Source organism: Muntiacus reevesi, chromosome 15 (genome assembly GCF_963930625.1).
Source record: "Muntiacus reevesi chromosome 15, mMunRee1.1, whole genome shotgun sequence".
NCBI lineage: Eukaryota > Metazoa > Chordata > Mammalia > Artiodactyla > Cervidae > Muntiacus > Muntiacus reevesi.
In genome coordinates this window covers 18,848,933-18,866,740 of record NC_089263.1, presented here as the reverse complement: position 1 = coordinate 18,866,740, position 17,808 = coordinate 18,848,933, and the positions used below count along the sequence as shown (strand labels likewise).

Here is a 17,808-nt window from a genome sequence, read left to right as displayed (position 1 = left end):
ACTGAGCATCTTTTCCCCCCTGCATCTCTGCTCTGGGATGGTGCCGCCCCCACTAAGTCCCACTTGCAGTAAGTCCCAGGAGTCCCACTTGCAGAAGGGGAAACTGAGCTTCTCTTCAGTCTGTCAACTAGTCCCTCTGTGGGATTGGATATTTCCTGCTGGCCAGTTTCACTGACTGGTTGGCCAGGTGGACTGGTGGGCAGTAGTTATGAACCCTCCACCTGGCCCAGGAGACCCCAGGTGACTCTGGAATTGCCTAAGCCACCTCTCAGTCCCTTCTTCCACTCATCTTTGCACGCTTGGATGTGTTGGCTCATAGCCTTCTGAAAGTCCCCCTCCTGGGACCCTAGATGAGGGTCCCTTCCCTCCTGACCCCTTCTGTCCTTGACTCCTCTCCCTGGGCAGCCCCCTCCACTTCCAAAGCTTTCACTACCATCTTCACCAAGTGGTCACTGTAGTTTTTTATTCCTGACCACAGTTCTGAGAGCCACCTCTTGAGATTTTACCTGCTGGCCAGCCCTGCCATTGGCCAGGATGTTAAACTTGCTTTGCTGTAACAAAACTGATCTTCCCTGCTGTCCATCTATCCCTCTCCCTAACATGTGTGGCAGTCAGCACTGGGACCTGTTGACCTGCCTCTCCCAGGAGTCCAGATACCTTTTCATTCCTGGTTTAAATATAGTGGAGTGATTAGAAGCGTGATTAGAAGCACAAGGCCTCAAGTTGGAGAAAAGTGAAAGTGTTAATCGCTCAGTCGTGTCTGATTCTTTGTGACCCCATGGACTTTAGCCTGCCAGGCTCCTCTGTCTGTGGAATTCTACAGGCAAAAATACTGGAGCAGGTTGCCATTTCCTCCTCCAGGGGATCTTCCAGACACGGAGCTCGAACCTGGGTCACCTGCATTGCAGGTGGATTCTTTACCATCTGAGCTACCAGGGAAGGCTCCAAGTTGGAGAATCTGGGTTCAGATCCTGACTCTGAGTGATCTTGGGCAATTTACTTAAATCCCTCTGAGTCTCATTCCCCACCTGTAAAGCAGAAATAAGAGGACCAACTCCATGGCCTTGGGTTGGATGGAGAAAATGGACATAAGCACTGATGAAAAGCCTGGCTCATCAGGGGCCTCAGAAACTTGGATCATTGTCAGCAAAGCTTGCAAGGGTTTCCTAATTGGAACTGGCATCCTACTCATTTCCCCATCCTATCCATCCTGCACCCAGTTTTCTGACAGCTCTCTCTTGGGGAGGAAACTGCACTGGTTCCCTTTTGCCCATCAGGCTGGCATTCACTTTGGGTGCAATTTAGTCCACCACGGAGAAGGGAATGGCTACCCACTCCAGTATTCTTGCCTGGAGAATCCCATGGACAGAGGAGCCTGGCGGACTACAGTCCACGGGGTCACAGGAGTCGGACACGACTGAGCACACACACTACTACTGCAGCTCTTTGTGGTCTGAGATGCTCCTGGCAAATCACACACACATACATACGGTCAAGGTGTATTAGGAAGAGGTTCTGGGTTCAGTGACCACTTGGCCAAGGCGGAAAGACCTCCTTATGCTTGGCTGCTGAGGAACCAATGGGGCTTTCAGGCCAGGCCTCCCGTTGGCATGGAGGGAAAATTAAACACCCAGTTTAAATAAACAGGCATCCGGGGAGCTGGCTGCCTGATAGCTATGCTGACAGGTCAGGATTCTAAAGCCGAGTCACCCCTGTTGGAGGACAAGGCAGAAGCCTGACCGCCCCTGCAGGCTGCTGGGAGCACCATCTGCCCACCCTGTGTTCCCCCTTCCCGCCCCCAGGACTACTCACTCAAGGCCCACCTACTAGGGGCAGCCTCCCTGTGCCTGATGCTGAGTTAGCCGACCCGCAGTAGGTTTCCTGACGGTCAAACTCTAGGGCAGGAGGGCTGTCAGCGCCCCTTTGCCTTCTCTGGGCGAAAGGCAGGTGAGAACGGTCACCCCTCCCTCACCTGAAGGTGGGAGTCGGCCGTAGCCCACCCGCAGTGTGGAGGTGGGGTCTCCCTCCTGCTTTTGGTAAACCGGGACGTTCTAATGAGACCCTCTCTCTACGAACGCTCGTCTTCCACGCCCCTAAATATGACAGCCTCAACTCCTGGGCACTCCCTTCACCGCGCGGCCTGCCAGATGCTCCGCAGGCTGGGGTGGTCTCCAGCCGGTTTGGGGTGGTCTCCAGGCAAGTCTGGAGGCCGCCCAAATCTGTCGCACCTCCTCCGTTTGGGGCCAGCCCAAGGGAGGGAAAGGGGCGTGTGTTCCTTTAAGGGGCTGGCCCGGCGGGAGCGCGGGGGTTCGTCCGCAGCCGCTTCCCTTCGGATCATTCAAGATCCCCGAGTCCGCCTGCTTCCTCCGACCGGATCAGCCCCGCAGCCCGGAGCGCTCGAGCCGTCGAGGGACGGTACGTAGCTTAGGGGTGGCCGGGCTCCTGGGGCGCCCTATGGACCAATTCCTCTCTTCCCGCTTCCTCAGCCTCACGCTTCCTGGGGAGGGTTGGGGAAGTGGGCAGGAGTGAGCCGGGCCCCGTGGGGCCGGGGCCGAGTTGGGTTGTGATCGCCGCCGCCGGTCGGGGGCGCCCCGGGCGCCCGCGGGTTCAGAGCAGCGCGTGGCGTGGGCTGGCTTGCGTGGGACCCTTGTGCATAGACCCTGGTCGGCGAGGAGGCCAATTCTGAGGGAAACCAGTGGCCTCCGAGACCACCTCCCGGGTCTCCTCTCTCCCACCGGGTGTCTTCACATCTTATCCCGCAGCCTCCAGCACAGCGCCCCAGGCGCCGGGCTCTGCCTCGGGGCATCTTTTGGGTGCTCATCTGTTCGGGGCGGGAGCGGGGTCGGGGGTCGGGAACACTGCGAGGGGCTGGGGACACCTCCTGAGGCAGCGGGCGGGTGGTCTTCTGCTGGCCTGCTCTGGCCCTCAAAGGGCAAACACAATGGATGCTCGTGGGTTTCAGGCCTGGGTTCAGTGGGGTTTCTAACTTAGGGAACACCCGGAGCGCGCGGAGAGTAAAGTCCTGGGTGGGAGATGGGATCCTTTAGGGAGGAATTTAGAGCTCCTGAGCAGCCAGGGGGAAAAAAAAACGACAGCGCCGGACACTTGGACCCAGCTCTGTCACCAACTCGCTGGGTGGCCTTCAGCAGTCTGTGACCCGGTCTGGACCTTGACTCCCAGCGCTGACCTCTGGAGGGCCTTTTGCCTTCTGCCGCAGGAGGAGGTGGCCGAGAGGCGCCCTGGCCCCTCTCCCACAGCCCTGCACGGGCCAGCGGGCTGGGAATGCTGGTAGGAAACACCTCCGGACTTCTACTTTCCGGGAACTGCAGGTTTCAAAGGGCTTGGGGCACCGAAGTTAAATTCCTCTCCGGGAGCGGAATGATGGAGACCTGGAGGGCAAGGCTACCCTCTGCTGGTGGCAGGGAGACGTGTTCTGCCCGGTGGTGCAGACGGGGTAGCTCGTCTTCCTACCAAGTCAAGGTTCAGCTTATTCTGATGTGTGGAGGGGTCCTAAGGCACGTGGTGGCTGGGAAAAGCAAAGAATGGGTCGTCAGGAATCAGGAAATCCACACATCTTGTTTTGGTCACTCCAATACTTTAGTGAGCAGGGGAAAAAAATAATCACCCCCAGACCGGAAACTAAGAGCTATTTTGGCTCACGGCTTAGTTTCTGAACCGTGAATTACCTCGTGCACGGCTGATAAGAACCCTGGGGGAGCAACGTCAGTATGACATGGAATGGCTTTGGTCTGGTGGTGATTCCCCCCCCCCCCCGCCCCCAGCTCACTAATGTATTAAAGTGACCAAAACAAGATTTCTTCACTATTAAAGAGCAAACCTGAGCAGTGTGTGAATTCCTTAAGATAAATGCTGTCAGTCCTGCAGAAAGTGCCTTTCTTACTGATGTCCCTCACTATTCGAATGCTTGCTACTCACTGTCCAGCACTAAAGAAACGAATAGACAGCATCCTTCCCTGTCCAGATTCCCCAAACTCTTAGTATCCAAACTCTTGCCATCCCATCTGAAGGATGCGAGAGATGTGGTGAGGCAGGAGCGCTGTACTGCTGGTTTAGCCGCTGAACAGAACTTAGCATAAAGTTTTCTGATAAAAGTAGAAACCAGGGACTTCCCCGGTGATACAGTGGTTAGGAATCCACCTTCCAATGCAGAGGATGCAGGTTCGATCCCTCCTTGGGGAATTACATCCCACATACCTCAGGGCCGTGAAATTCTCCTGGCCAAAATACTGCTCAGATGGTAAAGAATCCGCCTGCAATGCAGGTGACCCCGGTTGACCCTTGGGTCCAGAAGATCCCCTGGAGAAGGAAATGTCAACCCACTTTAGTATTCTTGCCTGGGGAATCCCATGGACAGAGGAACCTGCAGTCCATGGGGTCACAAAGAGCCGGACATGACTGATCGACTAGCACTACTTCAGGGCAACTAAGCCTGCAAGCAGCCACTAGAGAAGCCCACAACTAGAGAAGCCTGTTCATCACAACTAGTAAGCCCACCCACTGCAACTAGAGAAGCTTCTGTGTGCCACAGCTAGAAAAAAGCCTGCCCAATGGAAAGAGACCCAGCACAGCCAAAAAAAAGTGGGCAACAACAGCTGAAGAAGTTGCAAAGACATTTCCTCTGTGTTAAAAAACAAAACAAAACATTTAAGAAGATGACTTTACCCTGGGTCAGACTTTTAATTTTGGTAAACCTAGTATCTTTTGGAATCCAGTGCCCCTAAGAACCACATTCTGAAGGAAGAAGTGTTTGCCCCAGTGGTGGGCGAAAGCTGCAAATGCAGATTGACATGCTGTTTTTTGTTTTTTTTTTTCTTTTTTCTTTTTTCTGGATTGCTCTTGTTTCTGTTAGTGCTTTGGTTACAAAGTTGCATTGTAGTGCTCTGGTTACAAAGTTGCATGTGTTTTGAGCTGTTGAGTTGTTCAGTCCTGTCTGACTCTTTTGCGACCCTATGGACTGTAGCCCACCAGGCTCCTCTGTCCACGGGGATTTCCCAGGCAAGAATACTGGAGTGGGTTGCCATGCCCTCCTCTGGGTGATTTTCTAGACCCTCTAGACCCAGGGATCGCACCTGTGTCTCTGGCATCTCCTGCATTGGCAGGTGAATTCTTTACCACTGAGCCACCTGGGAAACTCCTGTTTGTGCTTAGGCTGCTTAGATCCAAGTCACCAAGAGGCTTTGTGGATGTCACCTGGGGATTCCTCTTGGATAAGAAGCGAGGCTCACAGTGTCCTCCTGTCATGCACAGCACACAGGGCAAGTCTGGGCCTTGGGCTCCCTGCAAAGAGGTCTAAGGGCACAGTGGATTCTACCCTTCAACTTCCTTCACAGCATTGCTTCTTCTCCAGTAAGAGCTCCTAACTGTTCTGAAAACAAGAATGTTTCCTCCACAATTCCACCACCCTTACAGGCCAAAGCTTTTCTTTCTTCCCCTCGCTTGCTCTCCCTTTCTCTGGTTTTGCTGTATTCCTCCCCTTCTGGTTCCTGTACACAGGCATTCTTAGGGTCACATTACAATCACAGCGGAGTGGCAAGTCTGTGTTCTGCTTTGTCTGCCCTAAATTATACCTTGTGCACTTTCCACGTTGCTGCCTGATGATCGTACTCATACTTCCAAATGCCTGCTGTCAACTCCGGTCTTGCTGCCCCAGAGTCTGCTTTCCACTCAGCCACTGGAGGGATGTTTTTAACATGTAGGTCTGATCCTGTGGCTCCTCTGCCTAAAGCCACTACTAGCACCCCAGGGCCTTGGGGACAAAGGACAGGCTGCTGAGTGTGACACCCAAGGGCATCTAGACACTGGTCCTTCTGTCTTCCTCTCCCATGTTTCAGCCAGAGCCTTGGAAGGAAGCAGAATTCATCCTGGATGTTTCCAATAAAGACTCTCTAATGAAGGCTCAGTGGTAAAGAAACTACCTGCCATTGCAGGAGCCACGGGAGATGGTGGGTTTGATCCCTGGGTCGGGAAGATCCCTTGGAGAAGGAAATGGCAGCCCACTCCAATATTCTTGTCTGGAGAATCCCAAGGATAGAGGAACCTGACAGACGACAGTCCATGGGGTTGCAAAGATTTGGACCCAATTGAAGTAACTGAGTAAACACATGGCACTTTCAGTAAATGGACAAGCAGGGCAGGAATAAGGGGGAGGTGTGTGGGGCACTAGGCTCCTGTGCAAATTTTTTTTTTCAATGTGGACCATTTTTAAAGTCTCTACTGAACTTGTTACAACATTACTTCTATTTTATGTCTTGGTTTTCTTGACTACCAGACATGTGGGATCCCAGCTTCCCGAACAGGGGTCAAACCTATATCCCCAACATTGGAAGGTAAAGTCTTAACCACTGGACCACCAGGGAAGTCCCCTCATGTGAAAATTTAAGGGAGGGGAGTGTGCATACCAAAAATCTCAATAATCAAGACATAATATTTTGATGCAATACAAAAAAATTGAATCAATAATCTGTAGCCCTTGGGCCAGCTGCCTATTTTATTTGAGTGTCCACTTAAACTGTAAGAGCCCCCAGAAGTATTCTAGCATAGCATAAAAAAAAAATTTTTTTTTTAACCTCTATCTCCATAGTCGTTTCTGGACTGAAACAAAAGCTTTGCAGTGCAGGACTCATCCTCACTGACCATGAATGCCCCTGATATTTTCTACTAGTCTGGTTTCTTCAATGTCATTTTAAAATGCTGCTCAAAACTTTTCCAGTTCAACCTTGCAGTTTGAAAAATGGTGATACTGTCATATGGTCCTGCTTAATTTTTTCCGCAGTCTTTTCACTGCCTCCTAATTCCTGTTGGGCTTCCCTGGTGGCTCAGTGGTAAAGAATCTGCCTGCCAATGCAGAAGACACGGGTTTGATCCCTGATACAGGAAGATCCCCTGGAGGAGGGCATGGCAATCAACTCCAGTATTCTTGCCTGGAGAATCCCATGGAGAAAGGAGCCTGCAGTACATGGGGCCACAAAAGAGTCTGACATGACTTAGGAACTAAAAAACGACAACAGTAAATTCCTGCTTAGGATTTGTTGGCTTTCCTGTTGCCCATCTGGCCTGCAGGGTGCAGTCCTCTGAGGGCAGGGACCTCATCTTGCTCATCACCGCTGTTGTCCAGCTGCGAGAACGGTGCCTGGCGTGCCAAAGCTGCTCTATCACAGGGGTCCCCAGCCTCCAGGATCTAATGCCTGGTCATCTGAGATGGAGCTGATGTAATAATAATATAAATAAAGTGCACAATAAACATAATGTGCTTGAATCATTCTGAAACCGTCACCACCCCTACATTCACCCTGTCCCAGTCCGTGGAAAAATTGTCTTCCTTGAAACAGGTCCCTGGTGCCAAAAAGGTTGTAAAGTGACATTCAGTCATGACCAACTCTGCAACCCCATGGACTGCAGCCTGCCAGGCTCCTCTGTCCATGGAGTTCTCCAGGCAAGAATACTGGAGTGGGTAGCCATTCCCTTCTCCAAGGGATCTTCCCAACCCAGGGACTGAACCCTGGTCTCCTGCATTGCAAGCAGATTCTTTAGCATCTGAGCCACACACACACATACATACACACAGTGCAGGGGATCTTCTTGACCCAGGGACTGAACCCTGGTCTCCTGCATTGCAGGCAGATTCTTTAGCACCTGAGCCACACACACACACACACATACACACACTGCAGGGGATCTTCTTGACCCAGGGACTGAACCCTGGTCTCCTGCATTGCAGGCAGATTCTTTAGCACCTGAGCCACACACACACACATACACACACTGCAGGGGATCTTCTTGACCCAGGGACTGAACCCTGGTCTCCTGCATTGCAGGCAGATTCTTTAGCACCTGAGCCACACACACACACATATACATACTCCAGGGAATCTTCCCAACCCAGGGATCGAACCCTCGCCTCCTGCTTGGGAGGCAGATTCTTTACCACTGAACCACAAGGGAAGCTGTTAAATTCCTGTTGATTGAACGAATGAGTAAGTGGGTCCCTGGGCCCCGCTGCAGACTTCTGTAACTGGCTTGTTTTTCTCCTCCTCCCAGTTTGCCCCGGGCCCCAGCCTTGCCTGGACACCCTGGCGCTGCCTGGTGCGTGACGCCATGGGCCTGCGGCTCCCGATCCTGCTGCTCCTGCTGTGCTGTGTCTCCGGCCTGCCTTTCTACAACGGCTTCTACTACTCCAACCGTCCCAACGGCCGGAACCTGGGCAATGGCTACAGCGAAGGTGGGTGGCCTCTTGGCTCTGCTGTTAGCTCGGCTCTCGGTTTGGCTAGGTGACAAAGGCCTCTCCTGGCCCCTGCAAGTTCCGAGTTGGGTGGGGGCTCAGGGCGTGAAGCCAGCAGCCCTGCTCCCATCTGGTCCCGTGCAGTGGTCCAGCCTTGTCGCTAAGATGAGCAGAAGGGTGAGAAGGTTACTCCATGTCTACTGGCCCCTCAGATATGGAGGGCTTCCCTGGTGGCTCAATAAGTAAAGAATCCGTCCGCAATGCAGGAGACCCAGGTTTGATCATCCCCTGGAGGAGGAAATGGCAACCCACTCCAGCATTCTTGCCTTTAGAATTCCATGGAAAGAGGAACCTGGTAGGCTACAGCCCATGGGGTTGCAAGAGTCAGACATGACGGGAGCAACTAAACCAACAACAACCCATGGGTGTGGAGCTGAATGCACTGTAGCATGGTCAATTTTGCTTTTTATACTTTCCCCAAAGTCCTGCCAATTTTTCAAAATTCCGCTTAAACGTGACTTCCCCAGGTCTTCCCAGTGGAAAAGGGGTTTGGAGTTAGGGAGATAGGTTTGACTCTCCATTTTGCCACTTACTACCTATGTGGCTTTGGGCAGGTGACTTTTTTTTTTAACTTTTATTTGCATTTATTTTTTTGCGGCATTTCTTCCCCAGGCAGTACGTTTCTTTTTTTAATATTTATTTATTTATTTGGCTGTGCTGGGTCTTAGTTGTGACACTTTGGGATCTTTAGTTAAGGCATGTGGGATCTAGTTCCCTGACCAGGGATCGAACCCAGGCCCCCTGCATTGGGAGTGTGAAGTCTTAGCCATGAACCACCAGGGAAGTCCCAGGGCCATAAATTATTGTTTTTTTTGGTTTCTTTTGGGATATCTTTTTCTTCTGTGCAGCCTTCTCTCCTGGTTTAGGAATAATCTGACCCTTTTCAATAAGGATCATCTATGTGACAGGGGAGCTTAGGTATGGGTTGATCCAACCCTGAGCTCTGTAAGTCCTGTCCCGTATCTTTAGGGGCTTTTTCACCTGGACGTGCTCCATGACCAGAGAATCTACATCTAAGCTCTGAAGTCTGGAATTACTCTCTGCATTTCTGAGCATGTGCAATAAAAATTCAGCACCCTTGTTGGGCCACCAACCCTGCATCCAGCCCCACTGGTTGGCCTGGGAACACCTATCAACACCATTGTAATGACAGAATGGCACACAATATCTTTAAAGTGACATCCTTCAGATACTTGGTGGCTTTCCGGATATGCATACCCTTCATGGCCTGGGTGGTTTCATCAGTGTTCTTAAAAGAAAGTGAAAGTTGCGTCTGACCAACTTTTGCGACCCCATGGACTATATATATATACAGTCCAGGAATTCTCCAGGCCAGAATACTGCAGTGGGTAGCCTTTTCCTTTTCCAGGGGATCTTCTCAACCCAAGGATCGAACCCAGGTCTCCCGCATTGCAGGCAGATTCTTTACCAGCTGAGCCACAAGGGAAGCCCAAGAATACTGGATAGGTAGCCTATCCCTTCTCCAGGGGATCTTCCTGACCCAAGAATCTTCTTTACCAGCTGAGCCACCAGGGAAGCAGTGTTCTTAAAGTGAACATGAAAATTTGAACCTCTTGATTTTGTGCAGTTTTCTGGGCCAAGTGAATAGCAAACTATTTTTAGAGGTTACTTCAGGCCAGTTACTGGAAAAGGAAGATGACTTTTTATCAGCAGCTTTACGCACCTACTATGCATCATTTGTTAGGTTACATGAGCCTCATAGAAACTCGGACACAGGCAAGGAGTCATTAGGTATGGTTGTTTTTTAGCATGAGATTCTCTACAGGGAGCCTCCCTGTCTATCCCTTGTTTACTCCTGAGGTTACCCCCTGCCCTCAGCCTGTGTACCTCTAAGGTCTGAAGTCCAGACCTAAGGCCGTGAGACCACGAGACCCCGATAGGAAGACTCCAGTGAGAGATGGGCCAGCCTTAGCCATAAATCTGGTTCTTGTGGCTCATGTTAGGCCCGGTGTTTATTTGTCCCCCTGAGCCTGACTGCAGTCTCCTCTGTGAGTCCTGGCCTGGTCTCACCTGTGTCTCTAGGTGTTTGGGAAGAGTCGTGGTGGACAGCTGGCCAGAGTGAAGGGCAGGCTGTGCTCTCCTGGGACCAGTGTGTTAGAGAAGGAGACCCAGATGATCTGAGTCCCCCCACCCTCCCTGCTGAGGTGCTCTTGCTGCCAGCTACACCAATTTGCCTTTTGCTTTTCTTTCTTTTTTTCTTTTAGTTGAACCACGTGGCATCTTAGTTCCCCGACCAGGGATCAAACCCTCCTCCCCCTACTGCCACCGCATTGAAAGTGTGGATTCTTTCCCCCCTCCATTTAAAAAATTTAAAGATATTTAAAAAGTGAAGGGCAGAGAAGTCTGGTGTGCTGCTGTTCATGGGGTCATGAAGAGTTGGACATGACTGAGTGACTCAATAACAACAAAACATTTTTACAGTGTCGTATTGGTTTCTGCTATACAATGCAAATGAGCCATCATTATACACACATCCCCTCTGTCTCTAGCCTCCCTCCCCTCTCCGCATCCCATCCCTCCAGGTCCTCACAGAGCACCAGAGGTAGCCTCCCTGTGCTACACAAGCAACTTTTATCTGCCATCCATGGACCATCAGGGAAGTCTACCAGCTCGCGTCTTCTGCCTAACAAACCTAGTGGTTTAAGACAACAGCCATGTACTTTGCTCATGGTTTCATGGGCCAGCGTTTTGGGCTGGACTCCGCCTTTCCTTTCTTGGCTGTGCTCACTTAATTGATTGTGCCTGCGGTGGGCGGGCAGGTCAGCTGGGGGCTGGTGGGTCTAGGATGGCCTCAGCTGGGAGGGCTTGTCTCTGCTCTCTGCGTGTTCTCACCCTACAGGGGAGCCCAGGCCTTGTTCCGATGGTGGTTGGCAAGATTCCAAGAGAAAGAGAGGCCTCAGCAGGGCCTCCTGGAGCCTCAGCTCCGAACAAGCACCTCAGAACACTCACTTCCCCGGTGTTCATTTGGTCAAAGCAAGTGGCAGGGCCAGCAAGGATTTCAGGGACTGGGGGTGGTTCATAGAGTCACCTCCTGAAGGAAGGAGTTGTGAAGTCACATTGCAGAGTGTGTGGGTACAGGGGTGGTGCAATCTAGAACTCCTGAGCCTGGCAGGAGCTGGGGGTGAGGGTGAGGGAGGGGGTGGCCCCTGCAGGACTACTGGTGTGCTGCCGGAGGTCCCCATCTGCACCCCACCTCTCCCCTCAGGCATCTTCAATGGAGTGAAGCTGGTGGTAGAGACGCCGGAGGAGACCCTGTTCTCCCACCGAGGTGCCAACGTGACCCTGCCCTGCCGCTACCACTACGAGCCGGCCCTGGCCTCTCCGCGGCCCGTGCGCATCAAATGGTGGAAGCTGTCGGAGAATGGGGTCCCGGAGCAGGACGTGCTGGTGGCCATTGGGCTGAGACAGCGCACCTTTGGGGATTACCGAGGCCGGGTGCACCTGCGGCAGGACAGAGCACGGGAAGTGTCGCTGGAGATCCGGGACCTGCGGCTGGAGGACTATGGGCGCTACCGCTGTGAGGTCATCGATGGGCTGGAGGATGAGAGCGGCCTGGTAGAGCTGGAGCTTCGGGGTGAGACCCTGACCATGGCTGGGTCCTGGGGGCTCTGGGGAGAAGGCCTGAGAAAGCATCTAGACCTCTGTGCTTCTGGCAGATAATCCTCAGAACAACCCCATGAGGAAGCTCCTGTTATTCTCACCCACAACTTATGGATGAGAAAACTGAGGCACAGAGAGGTCAAGTCACTTACCTAAGGTCACACAGCTCATACATGGCCGAGTAGGGGTTTGACCCCAGGCAGTCAGACTCCAGAATCCTCTGCTCTCTACTCCCTCTTGCTCATGTCCTATTCAGAGAGAGGGAGACAGGAGCTGGTGACACAGCTCATTGAGTCAGAGCTGAGATTCACACAGGGTTGGCAGGAGACACAAATGAGGCAGCCCAGGGTGGGTGATCAAGAGTGGTGGGGACGGGGGTCACTCCTGAGCCCTCCTACTCAGGCCCAGCTGATGATGCTACACCGGAAGCAAGCCCAGTGCAGCCCAGTTTTCTTTCTTTCTTTCAAATATTTACTTATTTGACTGAGTTGGGTCTTAGTTGCAATGCAAGGGGTCTTTGTCATGGTGCACAGGTTCTAGAGCAGTTGGGCTTAGTTGCACCAAGTAATGTGGGATCTTAGTTCCCCAACCAGGGATCGAACCCACGTTTCCTGCATAGAAAGGCAGATTCTTTACCACTGGACCACCAGGAAAGTCCCTGCAGCCAGATTTTCTGATTTGATAAGCTTTATTCATGTGTGAAACCTCTGGATTTTTATGTAGAAATCACCTAACTAAAAAAAAACCAAAAAACAAAACAACCAGTGCTGTCCAAAGCTGCCAGCTGTGGTCTCCACATGACTTCTGCCTTCTCTGAGCCTAGGCTGGGGCTGTGTGTCCTCAGACCTCTCCTGCCTGTTAGGGAGGCTGCCAGGAGGGTATAGAGGGAAGGCTGATCTGACTCCATGTCTGCCCCGTCCTAGCTGTGGCACTCCAGATCAGTGCCTTCCCCCAGAGCTCCAGTCCTGTCACGTGTTAAATGAAGAATAAGGGTAGTTCCTCCTTCACCTCCTTCGAGGAGATGAGGATAGAATGTGGCTCAAGGGCTTGTCAATCAGAGGTGGGCCTTGCCACCAGCAGCCACCTGCCCAGTCCACGGGGCTTAGATGGTGGCCCAGAGGGGCCATGTTCCTTGTCCCTGATGTTGGGGATGGTGTGGGATGTGTGCAAGCCGGTCAGAGCCAGTTGTCTGGGGACCACGGGGGCAGCCTAGAGAAGCAGGGAGTCCTCACTTTTTTGGGGGTACACTTTTATTTCCTTTTTATTAATTTTTATTGGAGTATAGTGTCTTTACAATGCTGTGCTGTATTTTTTGCTGCACAGAAGAGGGAATCAGCCGTACGTATTCATGTGTCCTCTCTGTTTTAGATGTGCTTCCCCTTTAGGTCACCGCAGAGCCCTGAGTCGAGTTCCCCATGCTGCACGGCAGGGTCTCATTAGTGTTCTGTTTTATACGTAGTAGTGTGTGTATCACACAATGCGTTTGTGTCAGTCCCAATCCAGGGAACCCTCACTCCAGGCCCTGCCTTTGAACAGCGCCAGCCCCAGGCCCTAGGCACACCCCTTCTCCTTAAGGTTTCATCTGACTTGGTAGAGACTGAGTCCGGGGCAGTTAACATTTTTTATTACAGTCAAGTTTCAAACATGGAATTTTGAGGGAGCCTGTGGCACCTCCCAGACCGTGGCACCAGAAAGGGAAGCCACCTGCTCAGGACCTCCCTGACCTCGAGTTTCCTTTAGTAAGACCTTTTTCCATCCCTCCTCTTCCCCTGGGGCTTCCCTGGTGGCTCAGATGGTGAAGAATTTGCCTGCAGTGTGGGAGACCCCGGTTTGATTCCTGGGTGGGGAAGATCCCCTGGAGAAGGAAATGGCAACCCCGATCCTGTATTCTTGCCTGGAGAATCCCATGGACAGAGGACCCTGGCAGGCTACCGTCCACAGGGTCACAGTCAGACATGACTGAGTCACTAACACTTTCACTGTCTTCTTTCCTTGTCCCGTGAAAGTCGTCTGTCACATGGGGGACGTTTCTTGCATCCTCCTCTGAAGCTTCCATATTAATGTTAACATAGACGATGAGGTCTCAGCTGCTGAGTCAGAGCCCAACAATGCCTGTCTCCTGTAGGTGGCAGCACCTCCTCACTGGTGTCTTACTTCAGTCTGCAGTAACCAACAGTCTTGGGGACCTCTGAACAACAGCTATTCATTTCACATAGTTCTAGAGGCTGGAAGTCCCAGACCAGGGTGCCAGGACTTCTGTGTTCTCACAACGGTGGAAGGGGCTTGGGGGGAACTCTCTGGGGTGTCTTTTTTAAGGGTACTAAAACTAAGACTCCACTTTCATGACCTAATCACCTCCCAAAGGCGCCATCTCCTAATACCATCATATTGGGCATTAGGATTTATTTATTTAGCTGCGCTGTGAGACTTGTAGCATCTTAGTCCCCTGACCAGGGATCGATCCTGAGCCCTGGCAGTGAAAGAACCATTTCCTAACCACTGGACCACCAGGGGGAATTCCTGGGCATTAGGATTTAAACATCTGAATTGAGACCGTGGGCTTCCTCAGTGGCTCAGTGGTAAAGAATCCTCCTGCAATGTAGGAGACGTAGGGGATGAAGGTTCAATCCCTGGGTTGGGAAGATCCCCTAGAGATGGAAATGGCAGCTCCCCCCAGGATTCTTGCCTGGAAGAATAGGCAGGAGTTCAGCGGGCTCCAGTCCGTGGGGTCACAGTCAACTGAGTGACTCGGCAGGCATAGCACTGGGGTTCTTGGAACAGCCCTGTGGATTAGGTATTAATCCTGTTCTGTAATTGGGGATATTATTTGACTGACTCATTCATTCCTTTAACAAGTTAGTAGATTTCTGAGAGCTGCTGTGTGCCTGTCTAGCTCTGGGAGGGAGATGTAAAGCAGATATTGGTTCTGCGTTGGACTTGGACAGTGGACAGGAGATGACAGGTTTGTAGAGCTTTCCTGAGAGACTGTGTGTGTGTGTTGAGGGAAGCCTCTGTCTCAGTGGAGGTGGGTCTCCCATCGCCGGGCCCTGCCCACACATTCAAGCCCCCTTTTCCACCCTCCCCAGGTGTGGTCTTTCCTTACCAGCACCCCCAAGGGCGCTACAAGTTCAACTTCCACGAAGCCCAGCAGGCCTGCGAGGAGCAGGACGCCGTGGTGGCCTCCTTCGAGCAGCTGTTCCGGGCCTGGGAGGAGGGCCTGGACTGGTGCAACGCAGGCTGGCTGCAGGACGCCTCGGTGCAGTACCCCATCACGCAGGCCCGGCACCCCTGTGGAGGCCCGGGCCTGGCCCCCGGTGTGCGCAGCTACGGCCAGCGCCACCACCGCCTGCACCGCTACGACGTCTTCTGCTTCGCTGTTGCCCTCAGGGGTGAGTCGACTGGCCACGCATGGGCCTGTGGGTGGGAGGGCAGCATCTGGGGGGGCCTTCAGTCCTCTCGGCCCACCCTGCTGGTGCTTCCAGCTGCAGCCCTGTCCAACTTGTGCCTTGATGCTGCTGCTTCACACCGATCATCAGTTTAGTCATTCACCCAAAATTCCCTGAGTGCCTACTAGGTGCTGGGTCATCATGGACACAGAAAACACAGTCTGCCCTCACAAAGGAGCTCATTTCATGGGAAGATACATGAATAAAAACAAATTGGTTCAGTGCCATATCCCAGCTTGGGACATAGTAGGTGCTCAGTAAATGGCTGAGCAGATGAGAGACTCTTGATTGGTCCAGCAGAGGTGGGGCACCCTCCTAGAGTAAAATTAGGAAAGGCTGGGGCAGAGTACAGATCTGACTGTGGGGAACCCAGCCCCATGGCATGTGGGATGATGCTTTTGGAGAGGGGCTGAGATTTGGGAAGGTGCCCCTGACAGTCTCCACTGCAGATGCTCCATAGCGTGGCAGCTCCCTAAGCGCAGAGAGTTAACAGGTCTTTGGGGACTGGGTGGTGGGGTCTGCATGGGCTGGCCTTGCCCCAGGACCTCTCTGGCTGCACCCTCCGCTTCTCCATCCTCACTCCCCACATCCCACAGGACAGGTGTACTACCTGGAGCACCCTGAGAAGCTGACACTGACAGAGGCAAGGGAGGCCTGCCGGGAAGACGGCGCTCAGATCGCGAAGGTGGGCCAGCTCTTTGCTGCCTGGAAGTTCCGTGGCCTGGACCGCTGCGATGCTGGCTGGCTGGCAGATGGCAGTGCCCGCTACCCTGTGGCTCACCCACGTTCCAACTGTGGGACCCTGGAGCCTGGGGTCCGAAGCTTTGGCTTCCCAGACCCACACAGCCGCAAATATGGTGTCTATTGCTACCGGCCGCGCTAGCGTCGGGGTCTCAGCTCTGTTTCTGCCCCTGCCCCCTCCCCTTGCGGGCTGTATTTATTGAGTAGTTCATTTTCCCTTACAGGCTGGGGCAATTTTCATCTTGTTTTTATGCTTTCCAACTTAAAATTTTTTTTTTAATATTATTTTTTGGGTAAATCCCACAGATCCCAAATCATCCCTTTACTCAGGTGGACACCCAAAGGCTCTCACCCTCCCTGAATCCTCCTGCCTGGCTCCTCAGGGACGTTTGAGGTCCTTGGGCTCATGAGAGCTCTCTGCCATCGCTGAGTCCGTCCCCTCTCCTGGCCCTGGGGAGGCTGCTCTCAGAGCCGGCAGTGGCAGTGGCTCCCAGAGGAGCCAGGGCTGCGACCTGTCCTCTGCCTCTGCCTGGGGATGAGAGGGCAGCCAGGTGACTCTGGAGCTGGGGTTCGGACCTGGTGGTCTCCTGCCCCTCGTACGTCTTTGGGAAGCAGCTGGCCCACGTCAGCATGGCAGAGGAGCCTGGGCGGGAAGCGGGTCCCTGGGCTTCCATGTGACGTCCCAGGGAAGGAAGAGAGTTCCCTCCCCATATTTTCCTTCTCTCTTGCTCCCAAGAGTCCATGTTTTATTCTCATTTTTCCCTGTTTGGCGAGTGGCCCTCGGGTCTGTGTACTATTTTGGACAATAAATGGTGCTGTGACCCCTCCCTCCATCCTGAGCCTTCCTCTGTGTCTCGCTCTTTTTTTTTTTTTTTTTTTTTAAATATTTGCTTCTTTACTTATTTGGCTGTACCAGGTCTTAGTTGTGACATGCGGGATTTTCGATCTGCATTGCAGCAGGCAAACCTTTAGTTGCAGCATGTGGGATCTAGTTCCCTGACCAGGGATCGAACCCTGACTCCCTGCATTGGGAGTGCAGAGTCTTAGCCACTGAACCACCAGGGAAGTCCGTGTGTCTCATCTTTATCTCATTCAGTCTTAGGGTCCAGCTCCCTGCACGGGGGACGGTTCTGTCCTAGACGTGAGGTCGCCTGGGTCTGTCCACTGGGGTGGGCAGGGAACGCCATGGGCTGCACCTTCAGCCTGCCTTGGTCTGGCCTGGCCTGCCCTGGGTGTACCCTGCCTCGGGGACTGACCTAGCAGCTGGAGGCCCCAGCATGTTCTCCCACCGTCCCACTCCGGGCTGCGTGTCTGTGAGGACCCAGCGTAAGAGTGGGAGGCCGGAGGACGCTGTGCCCTGCAGAGATACTGGGGACCAGCCCTCTGTGTTCCTCACTCTGCTCCCCACCCCCATGTCAGCCTTAAGAAACCAGCTCTCTTGCCTCTGCACAGGCACACCTCTGCCACCCACAGTCGATCCTTTACGTAGCAAGGTGCTTCTCCAAGTGTGGCCGGCACCACCAGCTTCACCTGGGAATGTGTTTGAGATGCACCTTTCTGCACCTGACCCCAGACCCACTGAGTCGAAAATTCTGGAGTGGGGTCTCTCACAAGCCCTCTTGATGCAGACTCAATGTTGAAAACCAGTGACATAGGTGTGTTCCCAATGAATCAGTTACTTAATCAATAAATGGCATAATT

General features: G+C 52.9%; 1 protein-coding gene across 1 annotated transcript; it reads left to right on the top strand.

Annotated features, from left to right (window-relative positions):
* The first annotated feature begins 2,181 nt into the window (after nucleotides 1-2,181).
* HAPLN3 (hyaluronan and proteoglycan link protein 3) lies at nucleotides 2,182-16,940 on the top strand. The gene is made up of 5 exons (XM_065905926.1): nucleotides 2,182-2,415; nucleotides 8,059-8,239; nucleotides 11,526-11,894; nucleotides 15,007-15,309; nucleotides 15,963-16,940. The coding sequence occupies exons 2-5, from the start codon at nucleotides 8,116-8,118 to the stop codon at nucleotides 16,247-16,249; spliced, it is 1,083 nt and encodes a 360-aa protein (XP_065761998.1). The 5' UTR covers nucleotides 2,182-2,415; nucleotides 8,059-8,115; the 3' UTR covers nucleotides 16,250-16,940.
* The last annotated feature ends 868 nt before the right edge of the window (nucleotides 16,941-17,808 follow it).

What these genes read in the sequence shown, in the direction of transcription:
- HAPLN3 (XM_065905926.1), top strand. Translation starts at nt 8,116, where the DNA reads ATGGGCCTGCGGCTCCCGATCCTGCTGCTCCTGCTGTGCTGTGTCTCC. An exon ending in GGTAGAGCTGGAGCTTCGGG is followed by an intron (nt 11,895 to 15,006) that starts GTGAGACCCTGA and finishes CACCCTCCCCAG; the next exon opens with GTGTGGTCTTTCCTTACCAG. An exon ending in CTTCGCTGTTGCCCTCAGGG is followed by an intron (nt 15,310 to 15,962) that starts GTGAGTCGACTG and finishes CACATCCCACAG; the next exon opens with GACAGGTGTACTACCTGGAG.